General features: G+C 43.5%; 1 protein-coding gene across 4 annotated transcripts in view; it reads left to right on the forward strand.

The window, feature by feature from the left end:
- The first annotated feature begins 529 nt into the window (after positions 1-529).
- The window catches only part of LOC135904721 (protein-cysteine N-palmitoyltransferase HHAT-like protein), a 28575-nt gene continuing 5325 nt past the window's right edge, over positions 530-23779 (forward strand). For all 4 annotated transcript variants that reach the window (XR_011507425.1, XM_065435648.2, XM_065435650.2 and 1 more), the window contains exons 1-10: positions 530-1044; positions 1249-1358; positions 1674-1741; positions 1823-1933; positions 4138-4332; positions 7672-7884; positions 10019-10134; positions 14542-14748; positions 19484-19519; positions 21922-22123. Coding sequence is in view for 3 of the 4 variants with exons in the window: in XM_065435648.2 (XP_065291720.2) it covers positions 977-1044; positions 1249-1358; positions 1674-1741; positions 1823-1933; positions 4138-4332; positions 7672-7884; positions 10019-10134; positions 14542-14748; positions 19484-19519; positions 21922-22123 (1326 nt within the window). In the remaining variant the exon portion in view is untranslated. The remainder of the gene's footprint in view (positions 1045-1248; positions 1359-1673; positions 1742-1822; positions 1934-4137; positions 4333-7671; positions 7885-10018; positions 10135-14541; positions 14749-19483; positions 19520-21921; positions 22124-23779) is intronic.

Here is a 23779-nt window from a genome sequence, read left to right on the forward strand (position 1 = left end):
GAAATGCTCATAAATCTTGACGATAAATAAAAAAAAATAAAAAAATGACGCTCCTGTGGCGTTGCAGTATCTCAGGGATTGGCCCACGTTGCGAACCACATTATAACTCTTGCCAGAACACATATCATGCGCGGCAGCCCAAGTGTCTGATCAGACCCACCAAGTCCCCCTTTTTGATTACGTTGTCCTGACTCCTGGGGCCGGTCCGTCTTACTCGGTCAGACAGTTGTTCGCGGAAAGTGAACATAAAAATCAAGATAGCTCCGCTCTAACATCTAGGCATCTTAATTATGTACCAAAGTTCAAACAAGTGCGCAAGATACCGAAGGCGGCAACGAGACGCTCCAGGCAGGTTTAAATTACGCGGCTCCATATAGGTTGAATTGAATTTTCAAAACCGGACTATTTACCTCCTCTTATATAACACATTTTAAAGCATTTACAGTATTACTGCTTTTTATTAACACGTGCGTTTGCATTCCTGAAATATAGATATTTTTTTCTAACAGTGACAATAGGTGGCCACATGCTCTCTTTGGGCGTCTGCTCAAGTGCACGCCAGCGCTGGCTACAACTTACCTACTCTAGGTTTCTAAACTTGTGCAACAATTCGTTCCGGCAGTGACAAGTGTAAAAACACAGCCAGATCGTTTTTGAAGCTACCAGCGCACGTATCTAACACCATGTAAACTTTACGGCGCGTTTTTCGAGGCTGCGACACAAAGTGAAGCTTGCCTTTGATCCCGATGCTGGCGACCGTGCGGTCACTGTCACTATGGTTCATCGCTGAACATCGCGTTGGTTCAACGCGACATGCGTGCATTTCATGTCCAGTGTACCGCTGGGTTGAGCGTCGCATTTAGTTCAACTAAAGCTGACGTTATCATTAATCGTACACGCTGAAACCGCGGTGGCGACGCTGTAGCGTGAGGCCTAACGAAGACAACCGGCACGATTGCTCCGTTAGAGAGCTGTCATGAACGACTCTCACGACTACGACGCCGAGGATCTGAAGGAGAAAACGCCTACAGTAGTCCAGAATTGGTAAGCCCACAGTCCTGAAGCTTCCAGCGTATGACTCGACTTTATTTCACGCTTGCTAGCGACGTTTGAACGGGCACCGATGAATGTTTGTGCATCCGAATATGTTTGTCGCCACCCTTCCGAACACAGACGACTGGGAAATAGGAGCCAGTTAAAAATGAAGTGTTCCTGTCTGTTTCTCTACATTTCCCTTCTTCCCACTAGGTTCCCAGCCACTCTGAAGAAGTGGGAAATTCTGCTGAGGATTTTTCATTGGTTGGTCTGGACGTCCGGATTGGTTTACGTTCTGGGCTGCTTCGTGACATGCAAAACGAGTGAGTGTCTGAATAGGGGTTAAAGCTACTGCTCCGATTGCTGCTGCTGCTGCTGTTCTTGTTTCTTTGTTAATGTCCGTGGCGTACACTCGTAATGGGTATGTTTGACGGGTTAACGAAATGTCTTGTTAAATGTCTAGTCTTGTTAACCTCCTTGCCTTTCCTCCCTCCCTCCCTCCCGTCTCTCTCCGTCTTTCTCACTCTCTCTCTCTCTTGAAGGGCTTACCTGTGATTTCTTTACCGCGAGCGCGTGACATTTGGAGCTCTTATCTCGAAAAAGCGTTGTATTGCTGTTTCTTTCCTGTTTTTTCTTAGATTATACGTTGCCTGAAGTTGTTCCTGACGAGTTCGTCGACGGTTCTTACGGTATCCCTCGTGACAAGGTACAGTATACGAGTTTCTAGTTTGCCATCCAGCATTCACCACTGCTCATTGATTATTTTTTCTGTTGGGTTTGCCCTCAGGACACTGCTGACGAGGAATGGTACCGCTACAGCACTGCTATCCGCAGGTTTTGGCCGTGGGTTTTGGTGCAGCCCCTCATCAGCCACTGCCTTTTTGCCAAATGTCACAAAGTAAGCCATACTTATGCATGTGCATAATAATATAGAAGCTTGTTCATTTGCATACGTGGCATTATTTGCACAATCCTATTTGAAGCACTGTGTTCTGTTTTGTCTAAGCATCCGAAGGTGTGCAATGATGTGTTTACTTATTTAGTTATCTGAAAGGAGTGCCAAAATTAATGTGGTACAAGCATACACCTAATTGCTCAGAGTACAGCGTGAACATTAAAAATAGCTGCTAAACTGCTGTTACTTTGATATTATGGTGTGTTAGAATGTGGAACAAAGTGAAATAGGACCAGGACAGGAAAGGGTGGCACTCGCAACTAAGTTCTTTCATAGCAGACAGGCTTGCATTTACAGGGAAGGTGCGAGACTGCGCAAGTAAATTTGTGCACCGTAATGACACCACAGAGATGAAATTCTGAAAATTCATGCCTATTCTAACGCACAATCAAAGAACTGTTGTTTAGTGCTATGCAGGGCCACAGACATATCACTGGTACAAATATTGTGTTTCTTTTTAATGTAACGTGCCTCCATTAACTCACGTGCCAAGGCATCTTCTGCCAAGTATGTAGATGCTAGACAAACTCGGCTCCCACATGTGGGAACCGCAATGCATGGCCAAATAAATGTGCGGCAATCTTATTCTTGTCAAAAAGCTCATGCTGCCCCGCCCCGTTTCTTAGCCCTGTCAAATTTAGTTGCAAATGGCGCTATTCCCTGTACTGGTGTTACTTGACTTTGTTTTGCATCCCAACACACCGTAATAAGTGCCAGCCAATCGGCCCAGCAACAAGTAAAGATACACTACTTTGATATCTTAATGTACTAAAAGAAAAAGAGTTAAGAGGTGAGAACACAGATGGGTAGACTGGTAGTACAACTTCAGCGAAGAGGTGTAAGCCCGTGCAGACGTGTCGGGCCGCTGGAATAACCTGCTACAACTGTGAAAGCACATGCACACACAAGAAAGAAAAGGCAGGAATAAGCTCACACCATGCGCATTGCACTAGAAGCCATTAATTTACAAAATTCTTACGTCAGTGTGGACAGGGCCTCAGGCAAAGCCATCCACACCGCGGAGGAGGGCCTAAGTGTCCTTGCAGAAGGAGCGTACATCCTGCGTGGGCCTGCACGGTGGCCGTGCCACACAGCAGCCACTCGAACCACACACGACTCACAGTAATGAATGGTGCGAGCAAGTATAGGCTGCGTGTCGCTAGTGCACATACTCAGGCACGATCGGGCAGGTAGACAGAAATAAGCTGGTTGCGTGAGTCCACAGAGCAGGTGGCGGGAGGCAACACGCCATCTGTGGTGCAGGCTGCACCAGCCGACTGCCCGGCAAGGTTCCATCTGGATCAGCTCTGTAGGATGTGAGTGCAGTGAGGTTGCTGCAATATAGGATGGTGTATGTCCTTCACAGTGATAGTGTACTTCCTTGCAAGCTAGCTCAGAGCGTGTCTGAGCTAACTTGCAAGAAAGTGTGATTGTGTGCCCAGGCAGAGCCGCAATATTCCAAAACCAGCAGAATGAGGGAGCTTAAACAGTTAGCCGAATGAAGCGGGAGCTCGTTCTTCGTGTCGGACAAACAACAAACCCAAGGATGCAACAAGCCTTGGCAGTAGTTTTAGTGCAAGGCTATATTTTCCTTCATTGTAAGTAGTGCTACTTAATCTTAAAGGCAAAACAAATATGTTGTATCTACAGGCAGCTGAATTGTACGCACTCAACTTTTTCTCCGTAATTTCATATTGTTTAGCCAAAGCCACGTTGCTGCTGCATGCCTGACCCATGCGTGACAGATGTAAGCAGCTCATGCCATTAAAGTCTCTGCTCACATTAGATCCATCTGCTGAAGTGAAGCTCTCTTAGCAAACCTTCCTGTACTTTGCTAACTGTGGCTACTGGGTGCTGTTGCTTTATTAAATTGCTCGCACTCTGAAAATTACGTGAATTGCACGTCTAATGGTTGCGTCGAACCTCGGCCCCCCAGCCAGTGCTCTAACCATTCGGCCATGATCGCTCACATGCTTCTGTTGTGCCAAGTAGCTCTTTGAGAGAATTGGCATGTATATCGCGTTGCATAGCGAGTGTGTGTGTGAGAGAACTGTGCCACAAAAGCTTTATTTTCCATAGATTCGAATGTGTGCATTAGATCTGTGCAATCGTTTTTTTTTTCTTTTTTTTCTTTCTCCCAAATACAGTGGCTTTCAAGTTTTTATGCTGCGTACAGCACTTTCTTCCTGCTCTACAATGTTGGCTGGCTGACAACTGCATCTTTCTACACCCTGTACATCACCTTCTACATTTCTGCAAAGTACAGAAGTACCTTGGTGTGCTACCTACTGGGTCTCACTGTTATCATCCATTCAGCCTTTCCTGTGCTAACATTCCTAAAGGTATGCAGTTTATCTTCAATTGTGTTAGACACACCAGTGCTCTTTACGACTTCAAGCCAGGTCAGACCCTCTGGACCATCTGTGTTTTACTTAGGGAACTCTGAGACGGCTGATTATAGAGACAGTTTAGCTGTCAGTTTTGAAGGCAGCCTCTTTAAGTTTGCAGGCGTTTTCCTGGACATCTAAGGTTATGTTTTTGAAGCAAAAAAATATTAATGAGCACCAAAGCATGTATATATTGTATGCTAGTCACGAGTAACTGTGATCCTCCTTTGAATCCCAATTCATTGCGTTGGTCCACTTCCCTGTCTCTGACTGCCCCGTATGACACCATTCTCTTCAATTACGTTGCCTCAGTGCAAGAACCCATAACGTTTGATTTTGTGTCATTCTGTGGCAGCAGCTGTGGTGTCCAGTTGTTATGCATAACACCATGGGTTTACACACAGTCATGGTGGCCTTGTTGTGGTGGAGGGAGGAATGTGGGAATGCCCACATTTGGAAACTTGAATTCAGATTCAAGGAAAGCTCATGGTCAATATGAAGTCCTCCGATAGAGTAGCCCTCATTGGTGTTGCTTTGGCATATTAATATGTGTCAGTCAGGGCTTAAAGTCTCCCTTCAGTGGAGGGCCGGCTCATAGGATGGCAACCAGTACAGCACACTCACACGTGCTCATTATATATATATATATTTATATAATCAGTGAAGCATTGACTCACAGCATCTGGCAATAGAACAGCTCAAAGAATAGAAGCACATAGAAACCCTCACTAATTCACGAGCAGATAGCTTCACACTGAGGCAGCTAATTAAACAGCACGCTGTGTCAAAAATCTTAGTTCAACAAAGGTGGTGACCGTGATGCGCAGTGCCTCTGGGAAATACATGCAGCAGTATGACAATACCTGCTTTCCTGTTTTTGCTTATGGAACACCAACTGATTGATCGTGATAAATCATTAATCGAAAAATTTAAGGCTTAGAACTGCCCAGCACAAGGCACTACTGGTAATAAGATCACCTGCAGTGCTTATCGAATGGGTGCTACAGGGCAAAAGTTGACTTGTCGAAGTGGGGCCGCCCCCCCCCCTTCCTTCCCCACAGGCCTCACTGACTTTGAGCACCGGTGTCAGTCAGTTGGTTTGAGTTGACACCGACATTGGCAACAATGCTGCTTTGGATGAGTCAGAAGTAAGGAGTCTCGCTGTGAGTCGTGTTTTGCAGCTGGTCCTTAAAGGAGCACTGACGCACATTTTCAAAGTTGCAGAAAAATCCTACCACATGCTTCTCGCACATCAAAGGATGATGCATAGCAACTAGGAAAACAGAAAATGTGTTTTTGATGCTAAAGTTGCTCTCGAAAGAGTGGACCTGGCATCAGCATTGTCATAGTGCAATGACAGAAAATTTTGGCGACGCCATGTAGCAGTAAGGTTAGTTATGAAAATGTAAAAAAAAAAGCTTAGAAGAGAGCTGCATGCATCTCTTCTGGCTCATTTCACGTCTGGCAGCTGCAACGATTGCAGTAACAGAGCAAGGCAGTGTATCATGACTCATCCATCTCCTTCTTACCAAAGTGTATGTATAAACAATGGACAACAAAAAGGCAAACCACAGGGTTTCATTTTTGGTCCCTCGCCAACGTTGTAATCTTACACGTCTTTTACTTTTTAATATTTTTTTCGTTCTAGGTATAAATATTCAATTTCTCATTCAAATATTCTTAATTCATATAATCTGTTAGCTGTAATTTATAGCTTATCCGCTGTTTTACATTCGAAGTATTTTTATTTTTGCTCACATTTGTTTGGAGTGATGGACATTATGTGTAGTTAACTTTTTTATGTGCATGTTGTATTTTTTGTGACATATATATATTGCCTTGTATAGATTCTGCTCTTACTTTTTCCTTCTTTTCAAGTTACAGTATTCTTTATGAAGCAAGGAAAACATAGGGGCAATGGACTGTGGTTTTAATTGAAATGCAGAAGTAATCAGTTCATCCACCTTCATTTCCCTTTATCTTATTCCTACATTTCGATTAAAACCACACTTAATTTCCCCTATGCTTTCCTTCGCTTTATTGTCTGTTGGCTTCATGATGCTACGTAGCTACAACTGTTAGTATAGTAAATTATTTAGGGCACTCTGACACTTTCCAGTGTTTAAATGTGAGAGTATATCTTTGGCTACCCTGCCCCATTTTGGTCTATCTGGCTTCGGTGTAATAGCCACGTAAAAGTATATTCCCTACAAGAAATTGAAGCTGGGCTTGCAACATAGTAGGTGAGTACCTATCCTCGGTGCCATGGCAACAGTTGAGAATGGGTGCACACCCTGTGAAAGTAGAGCATAAGAACATCGCCATTGTCGTGCTGTCGTGATATTGGTACTCGTGCACAGCTCGTGGATGTTAGGAGGCCTCTAGGCACCTGCAGTGTGTTTGGCTGCAAAAGCGACAAAACCGAAGAGACGCACCGTCACACTCGGTTCAATCGGCTGTAATGGAAACTCAAAAAAGTATGTGTGCTGTTAACGTGGCTCTTGGAACTGGCTCTCGTTAATGTGGCTCTCGCATAACCTGGAAAATTATCGTGGGTGGGTTGTGCTGGAATTTTTTTCTATAGTTTGTACCTCCAGTTAATGCAAAGAAATGACACGTCGAAAATGTCCTGTCAGTACGCCTTCAAAGTTCTTCGAGAAGTCTGCAGATATGTTTCACGATAATTTGAAGACAAATCAGTGCCTTGCTGGCATTATGTTCTCAGGCACTTAACCCTTTCAGATCCCAAAAGATTCTGTTGATTGAAGACTCACTTTCACCCCATTTCTTGTGTCTTCTGTATCATAAATAGTGTACATCTGTGGAATAGATTAACAACTTTAAGTTTTTTACTGAGTTTTGTGAAGTTTACACAATGTGGACTACGTGCAAAAACTCACTACAGGAACATTAGATATGAGAACAATCAGCTATTTCAATTATAGCAGGCTTGAAAAGCACCAATCCAGGCAGTTGAAAATCATGCCTGGTGCAGCACCCTGTGAAAAACAATGAAAGAACTGGACCCACTACATATGACATAATCGCACTGAGCAAGAACACAAAACTGTCTACTTTCCCACTCGTTCTAGTGAAACGTTTTACACCCGTTATTCAAACTTGCAGCGCAATTCCAATCAGAAAAGTTTGAAGATGTATGCGACACATTTTAACAATTACTTTCATGAGTGCTGTTGATGCGCTAGCTTGGCGTACACAATTTTGTACACAGCACCTGAAAGGGTTAATTATAGAAGATGAGTAGAAAATATATTTCCCTACCCTTTCTTCCAGCCTGTCTATCTTTACCATGGCAGCGTGGAGACTTTCCTCACGCAAGTTGGGCTTTCGTGGACGGCAGCTCGGTGCATGAGCTTTGCCATCGATGCCATCGCAAGACCCAGCACAAAGAGCAATCCAGAAATCGACACATCACTTGCGTACATCCTCTACTTGCCAGCACTGTTTACAGGCCCCTTACAGAACTACTCGGACTTTGTCGTACAGGTATGCCACAGTGATTGTCAATGTGTTTTGGGGCAGTACACTAAATATTGGCTTGACTGAAGTGCATTTGACAGCATTAGCGCAAATCATTACAATGTCACTTATCGTTGCTTAATTGGCTCTTACCTTTAGAAGTGTGTGAATCACGATACTTCAGACTGAAATGAACACAAATCGCATATGGCAGCAAACCACATATGAAGTGCATTGTTCTCGAACAAAACTATTCAGAAGGGTTTTTGATTTAACAAAAGTACTAGATATATGTAACGAAACAAATAATATTTCTTGCCAATATCAGCGTGTAATAAATGCTTATAATAAGCATGTAATACTTATAATGAATCCGTTTTTGTGCTGGTTGTGACTGCATTGTAATAAAGCTCGGCTGCATTTTGGCTAGTTTCAAACTTGCTGTTGCTTGCTGGCTTTATGTATATTACTAGATCACTGATTCACAACTTCACAAGAAGGTAATGCATATTTATTTCAAATCCACTGCCAATGAACCCTTTTCTTAACTGTAAAATTAAATTACCTGTGAGGCAGTTTGCTGAGCTAATGGCGGTGCGGTCATTCTTGCAGTCAGCACGTGCAAGCAGTTTGCTTGTCTCGTGACATGGAAAGTATAGGCATGGCTGTCGTTATGAAGCCATGCATCAGAGACAAATCCCAGCATTTGCAGCGGGCATCTTGCCTTCTCTCGAGTCGTTACTGGTGCCACCATTAGTAGGGCAAATTTGCAGTGCTGAGAAGCGCTCTTGCAAATGAGTAAAACGGTCTGTTAGTTGGAGTTCTTTGATTTGACAGCCCAATAAAATTGTAGCTATTTGGCTTGAGGGTCAAATTGAGTAGCAAGACAGTCAGTCGCCATTTGAAATTTTTTTCTAATCTCGCACCCTACTTATTTTTAGCCCTGTGCAAATTGTTGGCATCCACGGCTGACAAGCAGCAACGTTTTCATCTGCTCTATCCAACTCTAATCAACAACATGAACAGTGTGCAACAGCAAATTAGGAGTCCACTTACTCGACTGAGCGTTGGTAATTGTGTAGGCATCTCGGGGTGCCAGTAATTATAGCTCCAATGTAGAGGCTGTGCATAGTAATTCACGTTGCCAGCCGGTATGTCCCACACGCTCTACAAAAAACACTGAGCTTGAAATCTCCTTCCCATTCTTTGTCACTGGCTGCACATGGTTCTTGAACAAAAGGCAACCGTGTATTCTGTCACCTGTGGCAAACTTGTCGAGGAATACCTTCTTGAAGTGGGAAGCTGCGTGCCATCACAGGGAGATGCCGTCTGGCCATGCGGTGATACTCGCTGCATTCAAGCTTTTGTCACGCCGTTGTTTGTACTGAAAGTGTCAGCCTCATCATGTGACGTTGAGGCTCCTCTACCACACTTTCAGCCTCCTCATATCTCTCTCACACTCCTTCTCTCCTGTACAGCTTTTGTCAAAAGTATACGACCTGTGTCGCCTGAGACCTTTAGGCCGAATATGGCCTCTTTAGTAGCTTATGTGGTAAGCCCAAAGTTGCAATGCCCCAGTGCATGAAAATAGCCCTCGTACTTACTGCCCAGAGGCCTGGAGTGACTCACCACACAGCCTCACTTCACCACACTGCCAAACTACATAAATGATGAAGGCATAGAGTATCCCGTAAACTTTTGACAAAAGCTGTACATGCTCACCTGCTAGCCTCATTACTCTTCTGCGACACCGCTCCAGTTCACTTATGTTCCTTTCTGCTTTCTCGCACTGACCAGCACCAATCTGCTTGCAACAGTAAACAACAGCGGGGGTGGACCTTGCTGTGATAACGATGTGGGATAGTGCTAGCACGTGTGTGTAACTTAGTTGGTACCAACTAAGAGCATGTTGGTAAATTAGTGAGAAAGTTGCTGAATTTGGTCATCATAGTCGTAATTCAGTCATCGTATTACATAAGAGTTATACGGAAAGCATACAGAAGATATATAGAAATATTTTAATGGCATACAGAATGTTTAAGTAGGGGTACATGTGTGTTACTTTGTAACTTTCACCTAGGCTGGTTTGAATTTCTTGCATTTTGCCGCTGCTTTCACGCAGGATTAAATGACTTCTAAGTATTTCGTTTTTGTTACCTAGGTCACAAAACAAAAAACAGCCTGGTCAGCGCGAGATGTCATGTACCCTGCTGTTCAGGTCGGGTTGTGTACACTCTACTACTTTCTTCTTGAGGCCCTTCTTCACTATTTCTACAGGTGAGTGCATAAAAGGGGCACATTTGAAAAATTGTAGAAGCTATATGAATCGATACTGTATCACTCACGGCATGTACACCCTAATGATGCAAAAACTATCGGTAACTTGACTATTAACAGTATCTATAGGTTTTTAAACTATCAGTAGTGCAAAGAGGACTATCGATGGTATTACCATATTTCCTCGTGAAGCTATCGATGGTGTTACGAAAACTATTGATAACATAGTACTATCGGCAATATTGCAATAGTTCCCTACTGGCACTGTGATCAATAGTTTTGCAACTCTTGGCTAGTGATACCACAGTTGAACATCATTAAATTCAAACTCGCTTAATTCGAACTTCTGGTTTATTTGAACTGACACTGTGGTCCTGTCAAAATTAAGTGTAGTGTTTCAATGTCTGAAAACGCCTGGTAATTCGTAAGTGTAAGCATTTGCCATGGTTAATTCAAACATATTGTGCTGCCAACCATGCTCTTGGCAGCACGCCAATTTACATGGCAGCGCCTTTGACTCGGCAGTGTGGCCGCGTGCCAGCGGCTGCTCTCGTCTCTTGTCGCAAGTACCGTGTTTTGGCTTGTATAACCTACTACAAAAATTCAGAAAAATTTACCAGTAAAGTCGGGGCATAGGTTATATGCAAATTTTGGCTCAAGGCAAATTTCGCTTCAAAGCAGCAAAAATTTTGCCTATAAGTGTGACTTCACAGAAGTAAGGCACTTCTGGTACTCGTCACTCATGTTAGCTCACCGCACAACTGTCAAATAACACAGGGCTACACGCATAGAGTTTCGTACAATCACTAGAGGGAGCTGCGATGCTGCGATCATTCAGCCACCACGGGAATGATGGGTGGTACATGGATTTGTCTCATCTCCGTGCTTGGGGCTTTTAAACGTTCTTGCGGCTCAATTTATAATGCTTTATCATAGTCTAAATTTGCCTCAATTTTAAAGCAATTTATGCTTTCTTTAATGCAAAAAGTTATAAGGCTCTGCAAGCACGCATAATCGCTGCTGATTGCAGTGGTTCCGCTTGCCTGTGGGTTAGTGGTTTCAATATCGGGCTTTTGTGCTAGAGGTCCTGTGTTCGAATACTACTGTCGGACGATATTAATTATGTTTATTTAGCTATTTGTGATGCAGCACTTCCTTAAAGTGATCACTTTGCATAGTCAAGAAGCCATTTAAAGCCAGAAGGACCAAGTTTAGGCAACTCCATGTACTACCCATCATTCCCATGCTGGCTGAACAGTCCTACTTGCAGCTACCGTAGACACTAGCACCACAGTTTCCTCTAGTAACTGTATGAAACTCTATGGCTGGCACATGTCCTCCATTTACCGAGCTTCTTTTAACTAGAACTCCATTGAATTCGAACAAATTTTCGGGCCCACTCGAGTTCGAATTATAGGGATTCGTCTATATTGCCAGAAATTTTGCGCCAACGGACCATCTGTAACACTTCGTTCATACAATTTAACAGGGAAACATCGCACAGTTTACTTTGAAGTGTTTAAATGCTGTATGTTGTGTGATTTTGCATTACCGACAGTGTGCTATCGATGGTGTACTTGATAATGCTATCGATATCAATAGTGTGCTACCGATAGTACTATCGATAGTGTTGCCTCACTGGAGCTCACATATTCTGTTCTGCTGTTCGAAGAACAATAGTGCTCGTATATTTGCTCAAATTCAAAGGAACTTAAATCTCACTAGAGAGTTTTAGAAAGTCTTGGGGCCTCAAGCAGCGTTGCGTTGGTTGGTCTTGGGTTCGGAGGAGCATCTGTTTTAGATTGGGACAAGATCAACGCTGGGTTACGCACTTGGTATGGCACAGAGGTGAAAATAGAAGATGCTTGAAAGCAAAAAAACAAGTCTTTTTACAAGCAAGACATTAAAGAATTCATTTTTTAATAAAAAAGAAGGCTTGGAATAAAGTTTGTGGTAAAAATAATGACTATGTTATTATTCATATTACTTGCTACTGCCCTTTCTAAGCTAAGGGGTGGAGTCAAAGGGGGATGACCCGACCTTAGCTAGCATCTTCTTGCATTGCGCTGTGTCTGTCGCCTCTAAATGTGCCAAAAATCACCTGGAACATGGCAAGCTTGCTCTGCAGCCAAGCATTGTAGGCCAATTTAAGTTGGAGTAACGCGCAACCGAGCATACAAAGCTGTGTGCCCGGTCATGCTTGGCACCATAAGTTGACTGAGCAATCTGAGCTGTGGATGGCTGCGGCTCGTATGTCTCTCTTGGCTATCATGCGACTGCTCTTCGTCCGCGCAAAGCACCCAAGGCGGCTTGGGAACCCACGCTATTTTTCGAGCTTAAGCTCGTTGGGTTGACCCTAACACAAAGACCCAAGGCTGCCTTGCATTCTACGCATGCTCAGTTGTGGCCCACTATCTTCTTGGGGCCCCAAGCGCATACTAAAGTTCTCTATTGCCAAAACTGGTCTATTGCCAGTTGCACTTCTGTATTTTGCTAATTGGCCATAGCACACACTAACGGACACATATCAAAGTACAAAGCTTGTCACTCTAGTGAAAAGCTTCATTGTACACTGTCTCTAATATGTTTGAAGAGTAGTGCGAAAACCTACACAAGACAAAATGAAGGCTCAGAACAATCTGTGTATTTCATCTTGTGTATGTTCTCGTGCTACTCTCCAAACATTACTGAGTATAGGCTTGCCCAGTTTACTATTCTCTGCCGTCACCATTTCTTTCCTTTGCAACAACCCCTTAAAGAAGCTGGCATGTCTCATCTCGGAGAGATGGAACCATCATTATCACATGTACACAACGCATGTGGCACATTCCGGCAACACTGATATCCCTATTGGTTGATCAACTATTTAAAATGACTTCCTACGAAGAGGGGGCACCATATCGAATCTTTCTTTCGATGAGCCAAACACTTGCCATAGTCACCTTAGCCCAGTATAATAGCCACAGCCACGAGCAGGCTTTTTGGCAGCAGTGATGTGGCGAAGTTCATTGTAAGGTCGGCTTATTGGTATGTAGCAATGCATCCAATGTTTTGAGATGGTGTCCAGCTGCTGTGCCACCACTGAAATGTCAGGCTGGTTTGCTCTATCCATCCACCGGCCTTTTGCAGGAGCCATACACTCAAGCTTCACAGCATCTAGCTGTAAAAGCGGACATAAAAGTTATTGATTGATTGATTGATTGATTGATTGATTGATTGATTGATTGATTGATTGATTGATTGATTGATTTTATTCACAATAAATATTTTACAAAGATGCATAGTATTAATGCAACTGAATCGCTAGCCTGAGTCTAGTTGGGATTCATTCAAGTACTATGTAAGCAAGTAAAAACATATCATTCACTAAAACAATAAGTCTATACAAAAACTGCATTGAAGTCCCAAGCGAGCTGAGTCTTAAACTAATGTGTTACAATGTACTAACATACAGAGCCGACTTGTTTACCAAATTAGCCACTATGGAAGAAACGCAAGCTAAGCAGACAGTGTCCTTCTGTTTCTTTCTGCCAGTTTAAGTTGCCGTAGTCTGTCTCAGAATAGCATTTAGAAATAGTGTGTAAATCAAAATGCTTTCAGAGCTGCGACCAGTGCATGCTGATTGCGGTTCTGAGAAAGCATATCATAAGTTGATCGAAGCGCATTGCGTGGAAAAAAGAATCCGCACGCGTCTTTCTCTCGTCATGTGTCTGTGTGCTTTAGGTCACATGCAAGTTTTACCACAAGTTGTGTGTAAATGTGTTGATTTACGTATATTTCATATACTGTACTTTACATGTTTTCATCATTTCTTGTACCTTGATTACTCTGTATATCAGCAGCAGCAATGAAAATGGCTGTGATTTTAGCCAACACAATAAGGACTTCCTAGGTGCAGGAAAAGAAAGTGATTGTGGCATTTTGGTAGTACACCACACTAAAAAAAAATTATGCAAATCCAATATACAGGTTGCATTACACAATCCAGTCACAGACTATTATAATGGGCCCCTTCACCATAGTGGGTGCCTTATGGTAATTGCTTTAATTGACTACTTGACAGATAAATTCCAGCTTCTGCCGCAACACTGTGTCGTAGTTCCATATTCTGTAACCAGAATATAGCAAGCTGTAGCAGACGCAATACGGCAATCTCCTGCCAAGTGCAAGGTCATGGGTTCAATACATGACCACAGTGGTTGCATTCCACAGGGGATGGAATGCACAAAACACTCGGGTACATAGGTGCGCATAAAAAATAAAATGCATGCCCAAATGTATCCGGAGCCCCTTATAGCCAGTGTAGTATTTCTTTGGGATGGTAAACATCATAGCTTGATATCTACTTTTTTTGTGTACATACTCTCTCATAAGTGGCACATTTTCTGCTTTTGTGACATGCTTTAGCTCAGCCTTGGCATACTACCCTGACCTCGTGGCAGAGATGGACGATCCCAGCCTCCTGGGGCTTGGGATCTGCCTCACGGTGCTGTTCTTCCTGAAGTACCGGATACTCTACGGGTTGGGGTCGGCAGTGGCTGGCCTCGAGGGCATGGAACTCCCTCCACCACCGAAATGCGTGAGCCGCATTCACCTGTGCTCTTACCTTTGGAGGTGGGTCACAGCAGGGGGTCGTCTGACTGAAGTATTAATGGGCCCCACTGGCCAGCTGGAAATCTTTTCACGTTTTTCTAGGGCTGGAGACATCTGCTTTCTTAAAGCGAAGCTGTATTTCCTTACCTCCCCAGGTTCTAGAGTGTCGTCTGGCTGCGGTCTTGCTGGATAGGCTATGCGGTCTTGCTGGATATGCCATGTGGTCTTGCTGGATAGGCCAAATAGGGGTTTTAACATAAACCATTGCTCAATTGAAAAGAAAAATAATTACGTGTCCATTGGTGGGATTTGAACCCTGGCCTACCAGGCATATTAGCCCAACTCTCCACCCACTAGGCCAGAGACGCATTCGTGACATGAGTGAATAAGGATCATACCACTGTCCTTTCCTCATGCAACCTAGCACGTTAAGATGCTTGGCGTGTGTGTCAGGTCGCACAGCAACAATTCGATTACAAAAGCAACAGTTTGCCATTTTCTCCTGTCTTTCCCTGTGGCAGCTACTGCTATGAGATGCTATAAGCACCTCTGCTTATGGTGGAGCTTTCTGTCATCCCATCTGTTTGCAGCTGAACAGCCCTCCTCCGCATTCGTTAACTGTGGTCAACGAAGGCTGCAGGCATGGCGAGAGAGAGCAAGGCTTCCTTTCTTAGGCATGTTGTTTACAGCTGTGAGCATACTGCATCAAATGAACGCTTCTACATCAACTTCTGAATGCTAATCTGATCAACCTAGCGGCTAATGGAAATCTCAGTCCTGCTATTGTGCTACTGGGAGCAACATTACTTTAAGCAACGGAGAGCAACCAGCACCTTTAGCAATGCTATCGCCATCGTTGCTGTTAAATTAAGCCTAAAATGGCACGCAAGTTCCACTGCGCTTTTGTAATGTATCTGAGATTTCTGGGGCATCTTCTCAATTTTTATGCCTTCACCAGTTGTCGTGGACATGACAGTTGATGTTGGCCGACGTTAACCTCCTCCACAGTGATACTGAAAACCGTCGCCACGTATCAGTGCTGTCAGTAGCTTTGTTTTTGATTCATGGCAAATAAAATAGTAAGTATTTTAGTATCAGCAGTGTAACAAGTTCTGAAAGCATTTCCAACAGAATGAAAGCAGTAGCATAATCTGCTTGCAGGACTGCCCTAAAACACCACATTCTCGTTACAGAACATTGCTTGCGTATTTAGGCGACTACAGTCGACTTCTGTTAATTTAACCCTGATGGGACTGACGAAATTGGTCAATCACCGGGCAGGTCGAATTCAAGAAGGTGCACAAAAAATTCCAAAACTCGGCGCTGATTAATTCGGCAGTATTTTCCCTATTCTAATGCACCACCAAACCAAACACGCCCCCATTTTCTGTACGTCCGAAATAGAAAAACGAATGTGTAAAGGACATTAAAGCTCCCAGACCAAGTAGAAATGTAATGCGCACCCAATTTTTTAGCACGAAAAATTCATCATTATCTTCATCAGCCTATTTTATGTCCACTGCAGGACTAAGGCCTCTCCCTGTGATCTCCAATTACCCCTGTCCTGCGTCAACTGATTCCAGCTAACACCTGTGAATTTCTTATTTCATCACCCCACCTAGTCTTCTGCCATCCTCGACTGCACTTCCCTTCTCTTGGCACCCATTATGTAACCCTAATGGCCCATCAGTTATCTAACATACACATTACATGACCTGCCCAGCTCCATTTCTTTCTGTTCATGTCAATTAGAATATCAGCTCTAGCCGTTTGCTGTCTGTTCTAAAATGCTCTCTTTCTGTCTCTTAAGGTTATGCCTAGCATTCTTCGTTCCATCGCTCTTTGTGCGGTCCTTTACTTGTTCTCAAGCTTCTTTGTCAGTCCCGGCTATTGTGCACATTAATCTTCAACCCTGCTCTTATACTTTTTCTGTTAAGGTCCTCAGTCATTTGTTGTAACTCGTCCTCAGTGTTGCTGAACAGGACAATGTCATCTGCAAATCAAAGGTTGCTGAGATATTCGCCATTGATCCTTACTCCTAAGCCTTCCCATTTTGATAGCTTGAATACTTCTTCCAAACACTCAGTGAATAGCATAGGAGAGATTGTGTCTCTTTGTCTGACCCCATTCTTTATAGGTATCTTCCTACTTTTTTGTGAAGAATTAAGGTAGCTGTGGAACCTCTGCAGACACTTTCCAAGATATTCACGTATGTGGCCTGTACTCCTTGATTATGTAATGCCTCTATGACTGCTGGTATCTGGACTGAATCAAATGCCTTCTCATAATCTATGAAAGCCATAGAGAGAGGCTGATTGCAGTCTGCGGATTTCTCGATTACCTGATTGATGACATGGATGTGATCCATTGTAGAGTATCCCTTCCTGAAACCTGCCTGTTACCTTGGTTGTCTAAAGTCCAGTGTTGCCCTTATTCTATTGGAAATTATCTTTGTGAATATTTTATGTAATATTGGAAGTAAGCTAATGGGCCTATAATTTTTTCAATTCTTTGACGTCTCCCTTTTTATGGATTAATATAATGTTGGCATTCTTCCAGTTCTCTGGGACCCTTGAAGTCAATAGACAGTTCGTATTAAGGGCCACTAGTTTTTCAAGCATTGTCTCCGCCATGTTCGATTAAATTGATTGGTAATCCATCTTCTGCTGTTTTTCCCTGTTTCATGTCTTGCAAGGCCCTTCTAACTTCATCGCTAGTTATAGAAGGAGCATCTGTAACCTGTTCAGTACTACTTCGCATGGAGGTATCGTGGCTGCTTCTAGTACTGTACAATTCAGTATAGAATTCTTCCACTGCTTTTTCTATATCTTCGAGATTGCTCATGATATTACCCTGCTTACTGCAAGAGTCTAAAATGTGTTGCACATTGACTGCCGGTTTCCCAAAGGTAGCTTCGCCGCAATCCGTCCCTGCTATGCGGTAAAGCATATGAATGCTCTCGAGGCGGTTTTGGATTCAAGTCCGATTGCACCGCGCAGACAAACTTGTGGCCCCATCATCTTTTCTTTTCTTTTTTTTAAAGAAATACACCCGATAGAATTTGATAAATACCGTAATCAGACACTGTGAGCGATGGTTATTGCTTGAAAATCCTCATAGGGCAGGCTGAAAAATAAGCGTTTCCGACAGGATATAATGTGTGTTCAACGCAGTCACTGCCCCATAAGCCCCGCCGAGACGGGTGCTGCCGCCAAGGAGGTCGCTGTTGGGGTCACCATAGGGGTCAGGTGCTTCAGGTCAGGTCAGGTACATAGGTCAGGCTGGCCAGGTTTGAATTAACCGGCGAAGGTCGATTTTAGAATCAATGTAAGAAAAGCTTGGGCCTATATATATGCATGGGTGCCAGCAGGAACATTCGGTCACGATCGAAGTGACCATACAATTTACTATTACAGAGAAGTCTTCTGTAATAGTAAATTGTATGATCAGTGCCTTTTTGTGCAGCAGCTCGAGCCCAGTGTGATAGCGGTCAGCATTCTGCGAGTGAATTGAACTGATAGAGTTGAGACAGCAGATCCAGAGAATGGTGGTTTCTATTGGCGGAAGGCTAATTTGCCAGTTTTATCACTTGCCTTAGAGAATAATTGGCTTGTCATAATCAGTGAGAGAGAGACAAGTTCTAATGTTGAGACAGGGTTTTTGTGGACATATTACTATAGAGCTGTCAAGGGGAATCATGTACTATTCTCTGGTATTCGTCATAAGCATTTACAGTGGACCTCCAGTAAACCAACCCTTGCAGTACTGCAACGGGTCACATTAACAAACAATAGGTCGAATTAGTAAACGATGGCAAAATGAGTGAATTCAAGTCTTTCTTACTGCTTGAAGTAGCCTGTAATATCTTTTCGCTTCATGCTCTTGAAGCATGACTCAACCTGCGTGCGGCAAAAAACACTGACATGTTTAAACGCTGCCTCACTGTGACATGACATGAAACAAGCTGGAATAAATGGCTTCACAGGTGGAAGGAGCTTGGGCCACTAAAAGATAAAGATAAAACAGCTTCACACCTAAGGAACGAGGCTGCTGGATTTCTTGCATGTTCGAGCTTTTAGTAACCACTGCACGCACAAGGAGACGCATGTGGGGATCAGGTGAGGGTCGAGGTAACCTAAGCAGCATGCTTTTGCATTCAAACTAAACGAGTTTTCGCCCCATAGCAATGTATGGTTTCTCGCCGACACTTTCTGGCGCATTGAAATTAAGAGACATTAAATTTAAAGACATCGACTGTATTTCTTACATGCTGATACCAGCAATAAATATTTAGGTTCGAGGTTATTAATTATTCATTATGTCCATGTTTGTAGTATCGTGGCTTGACTGGTATCACGAAGTTCACAATTGTAATGCACGCTTTCACCACAAGAGCAAGGAAACGAGGGAGCACTGATGCTAAACCGGTTCCGAAGTTACCCCAAGATTCTAAAGTTCCAGTGCACTCCGAAAATTTGGACTGGAAATTCTTGGCTTCTCCAGGGATTGATCTACGCCTGATAAAAGCCTTGGGTCTTTCATTGAAGCAGTTTCATTTCAAAAGAGCAGAATTCATTGCTGCGAACCTGCCATTAGATTTGGTCATAACTTTCAAACTAAAGTCCTGCTTAGGTAAAGCCGCTGCAGCTTACCCTACACTCAAGTTTAGTTCACACAGTTTATGTTTAGTATGTGAATGAATTGCACGTGGATCGATGCTCTGTCACATCTTTGCTCTCATCCTGTGCGCACGCAGGCACTTTGATCGAGGGCTCTACCTGTGGATACAGAGGTGAGTGAATTATTGCAGCAGTGCCTTGTGCTAGTATCTGTCAATTATTATGAGTAATATAATGCAGTAAGCATTATATTACTCATTCTGTTCTTTCCTCACTGTTCACTTTCCAGTGGGAGCAGAATGCAAAAGCACCTTTGTAATTGGATATACATGCACGTTTAAGAGCTCCAGCCATGTGAATCAATCTACAGTGCTCCACAATGGCAACTCTCAGAGGCTAGTCCTGCTCTGATACATTGGCCCCTTCCGTGCCTTGGACAAGCTGGATTGGTCTACGCGTTTCCTGCAATAGCGACCAAGGACGAGTTGTGCTCGTCGACAACACTTTTCATTTTCTAGCAATATCATGGACAAGCTCATTTCATCTCAGTGCTTTGTTGCGCTTCTGGTATGTGTCAGCACAAGGAGGAGCAAGTTTTGAATGGCAGAGGAAAAAAACAATTTGGCAGCTGGGGCTCTTAAGTAATGCCGCTACCAGCAGTTCAAGCTTCGTTGGCTTCTTCACAAAGAAGAAAAAGGCTAATTTCAGTGATGTATTGAGGGATTTCAAAGATGAAGCATACTGCTCTGCGAGTGAAGCAAACACCGAGATTCTCTGTGCATTGAGCTCGTCTTCTGAGAGCAGCGTTTCTGGCGACTGACATCGCAGGGTAGTGGTGCGGAATCAACATAAACAAAGCCCCTGAATTCCCACCTTGCTTCCAGTATTTGGCGTCTCTAGTTAGCGCGTTCGATGAGGACACAGGCTACTAATTGGAGTATTTCAATATGTGCTCCGCAGGCGGCTGTCACGATTTATGTTCTTATTTCATACCTATCGTATGCTATATAATATATGTATATATCATATAATATATGATATGATATTGCATGGTATAATATGGTGTCAGTTTTAGAATAATGGCTGATATTTTGAATAAATGAGCACCAAAAACACTCCCTGCAATGTCTCTCCTAAAAAATTCCTTAATAAGAAATTTGGCAATTTTTGGTCAGAATTCAGGATAATGGCATGGCACGATAGGGGTTAAACATAATAGTACCACAATTTAGACAACAGTATCTGTTACAGTGTCTTGGAGCAGGTAACATTTACCCACGAGACATTGCTGTAGATAGTGCGAGTGTCTCTTTAGTGAGACTTTTGCCAACTTTGCGAGGACTAAGTAAATGTACTATGTGAAATATTAATTATTACAGTAGTAAACATAAGCACTATGTCATATGTTGCTCAAGGACAAATATGCTCTTGCTTTGGAGTTAAACAATCCAAGACTTGGTGCTTCTTTATAATTTCCTTCAAAAGTACTGATATTTATAAATTTTTTTGAAAATAACTATTTCAGCAATAGTTTGCATCTAGTAACTGCTAGTGTATAGCTCTTTGTTCATTTAGATGCAGTCAGTTTCATGCAAATCAGTGCAGTGATTTTGTAAGGCATTTCCACATTGCACGCGTATCTTAACATGAAAATTAAAAGCTGGAGCTTACTCCCAAAGCCAGTAGCATCTATAGACCAGGATTTGCAGTGCTCAAGGTGGCAGCCATCCTTTGCTCCCAGAGTTACAACTGGCAGAACAAACAGGCATGATAGCACTCAGCCCATTAATCCTACCTGCTTGCTGCCATTGTTAGTTCGTCGTCTCTTTTGTTGTTGGCTGCCCCATCACCAACCTACAGTCCATGTGTGGGATTGTGTCCATGTGGGCCGGTTTGCACATATCTTACTAGGATAAAACAGCACAAAGATGCAACATTCATAAAACCGCACAAAGTTACGACATTGAATAAAAAAGAAATGAAGTGGTGACTAGCAACCATGGTTGCTAATCAGTTGCTAATAACACTTCACTGTGTTATTTTTTCATTCAGTGACATAACTTTGTGCTGTTCTATTTTAGTCATGGTTGCTAGTCACCACCTCGTTGTGTGGCATCTTTACACTGTTTTTGTTTTAGTAAATCCTGTGCAGTTCATACCAATAAGTTGCAAATAGCATCTACATTAAGCGCTGTTGCTCTAAATAAGTGTGCAGCATAAAAAATTTGGTCTACGATGAGAGGGTTGGGAGGTAGGAACTGTATGACCATTCAGTTTTAAGACTTCTTTGTCATCGTCCATTTCTGTGCCCCACCACACAACCTGGCTAACCTGTTAAAGCACTTCCAATGTCTTTATTTAAAATCGAAACTAAAGGTCGCATGTGCCCCAAAAAGAAAAAAGAAAAAACTGCACTGCATGTCCCAGCTCAAGACTTGGACATTTAGGACATCAATATAATGTGACTGTTGTACGAATCAAGGGAAATTTTTCATCAGCGCCACTGTATCTGAAACTTTCATTCATGATGGTTTATACGTTGCACTTGTGAAGCCAGTGTATGCATGCTCCGCAGGTACATCTACCAGCCAGTCGTGGCTCGTGGGTGGACGCCCAAACGCCGCATGCTGGGGGCAGCAGCCAGTTTTGCCTTCGTCTGCTCCTGGCACGGCATGGACCGGGCAGTGGTGGTGTGGTGCACCCTCAACTTTGTTGGAATCTCCACCGAGCTCCTGATGGAGGTCATCAGGAACAAAGACAGCTGGAAGAGGATCGAGGTACGTCTTGATGCGTCAGCATTCTTAGGGTACCTCACGCACTTTCCAGGGGCCAAGTATCTATCTAGCTATCTATGTATGTATTTATATTTGCACATAAGCATCTTCCCGCCTACCTGCTTCACTCAGTTATCCGTGGTCAAATGGACAGTTCATTGGGCAGCTGTGCTGAGGAAACAGGGTTCAAAACTAACCGTCAGGCCAACTGGGGTCACGGAGTGTGCTGCCATGTGTACTTATGTGCCACTCTTCAACGAACTTCTTTCACGCCGACATCATCAACCTATTTTATGTCCACTGCAGGATGAAGGCCTCTCCCTGCAATCTCCAATTACCCTTGTCCTGCACCAACCAATTCCAACTAGCGCCCATGAATTTCCTAAGTTCATCACCCCACCTAGTCTTCTGCCGTCCTCGACTGCGCTTCCCTTCTCTTGGCACCCATTCTGTAACCCTAATGGTCAACCAGTTATCTAACCTGCGCATTAAATGACCTGCCCAGCTGCATTTCTTTCTCTTAATGTCACTTAGAATATTAGCTATACCCGTTTGATCTCTGATCCAAACCGCTCTCGTTCTGTCTCTTAAAGTTATGCCTAGCATTCTTCATTCCATTGCTCTTTGCATGGACCTTAACTTGTCAGTCTCCAAGTTTCTGCCCCATATGTCAGCACCGGTAAAATGCACTGATTGTAGAGTTTTCAATCATAGTGGTAAGCTTCCAGTCAGGAGCTGACACTGTCAGCCGTATGTGCTCCAACCCATTTTTATTCTGTGAAATTCCTTCTGGTGATCAAGGTTCCCTGTGAGTAATTGACCTAGGTAAACATACTCCTGCATAGGCTCTAGAGGCTGGCTGGCAATCCTGAACTCTTGTTCGCTTGCCAGTCAGGCTATTCATGACTATTTTTGTGATTGTTGAATAGCAAAAGTTAAACAGGTTTGATACCTTCGGTAGCATGTGAAGGTTTATTGTCAGCTGCCTGCTCCTAAAAGTTCACGTACTACAGATGAACTTCACTCATATGTTTTGGGAAAAAATGCGAGAAAAATGTACTAACCAGGAAAATGTACGAGCTGCAGTTGCTAAAAAATTGAGACTCGACTGTAGTTCACATCTAAGTAATGCAACGCATTGCGTGAATCGTTGCAGCACGAGATGCTGACGCACGCCGAGCTGGTGGGCTGCCCGAGCAGCCCAAGTGACCCAAGACAAGCATTGTCGTTTTTGCAGCTTCGACAAGTTTACGTTTGCACTCTTCGAATTCAGCCTGGATCAGCAGCTTCCTTGAGCGAGGCACTTCGGCAGCAAGTTTTGACGTGCCCACTTGGCTGAATCATAGTGGCACAAACACCAAGGCACGTCGAGTTAGCGGTAGCCGAGTGACTGGTCGTTTTCTTATTGCATAGTGTTTTAGGGTGGCTATGGGAAACGGAAACAAAATCGAGCTGGTGAGCGACGCTGGAATATGATGCTTATGATGCTGCCAGAGCGAAACATGATGCTCGCTTCATGCCGCCTGCAGCAGGGAACAGCGATGCGTTTGGGTTATCGCATATTAAAAGCATGCAGTACGCTTCCAGTGGCACTACACCTTATGCGTTGTGAAAGAGATAGATGGAGATGCTTATGGCACTAAGGTTGGTGGCAATAGC

Source organism: Dermacentor albipictus, chromosome 7 (assembly GCF_038994185.2).
Source record: "Dermacentor albipictus isolate Rhodes 1998 colony chromosome 7, USDA_Dalb.pri_finalv2, whole genome shotgun sequence".
NCBI classification, from domain to species: Eukaryota; Metazoa; Arthropoda; class Arachnida; order Ixodida; family Ixodidae; genus Dermacentor; species Dermacentor albipictus.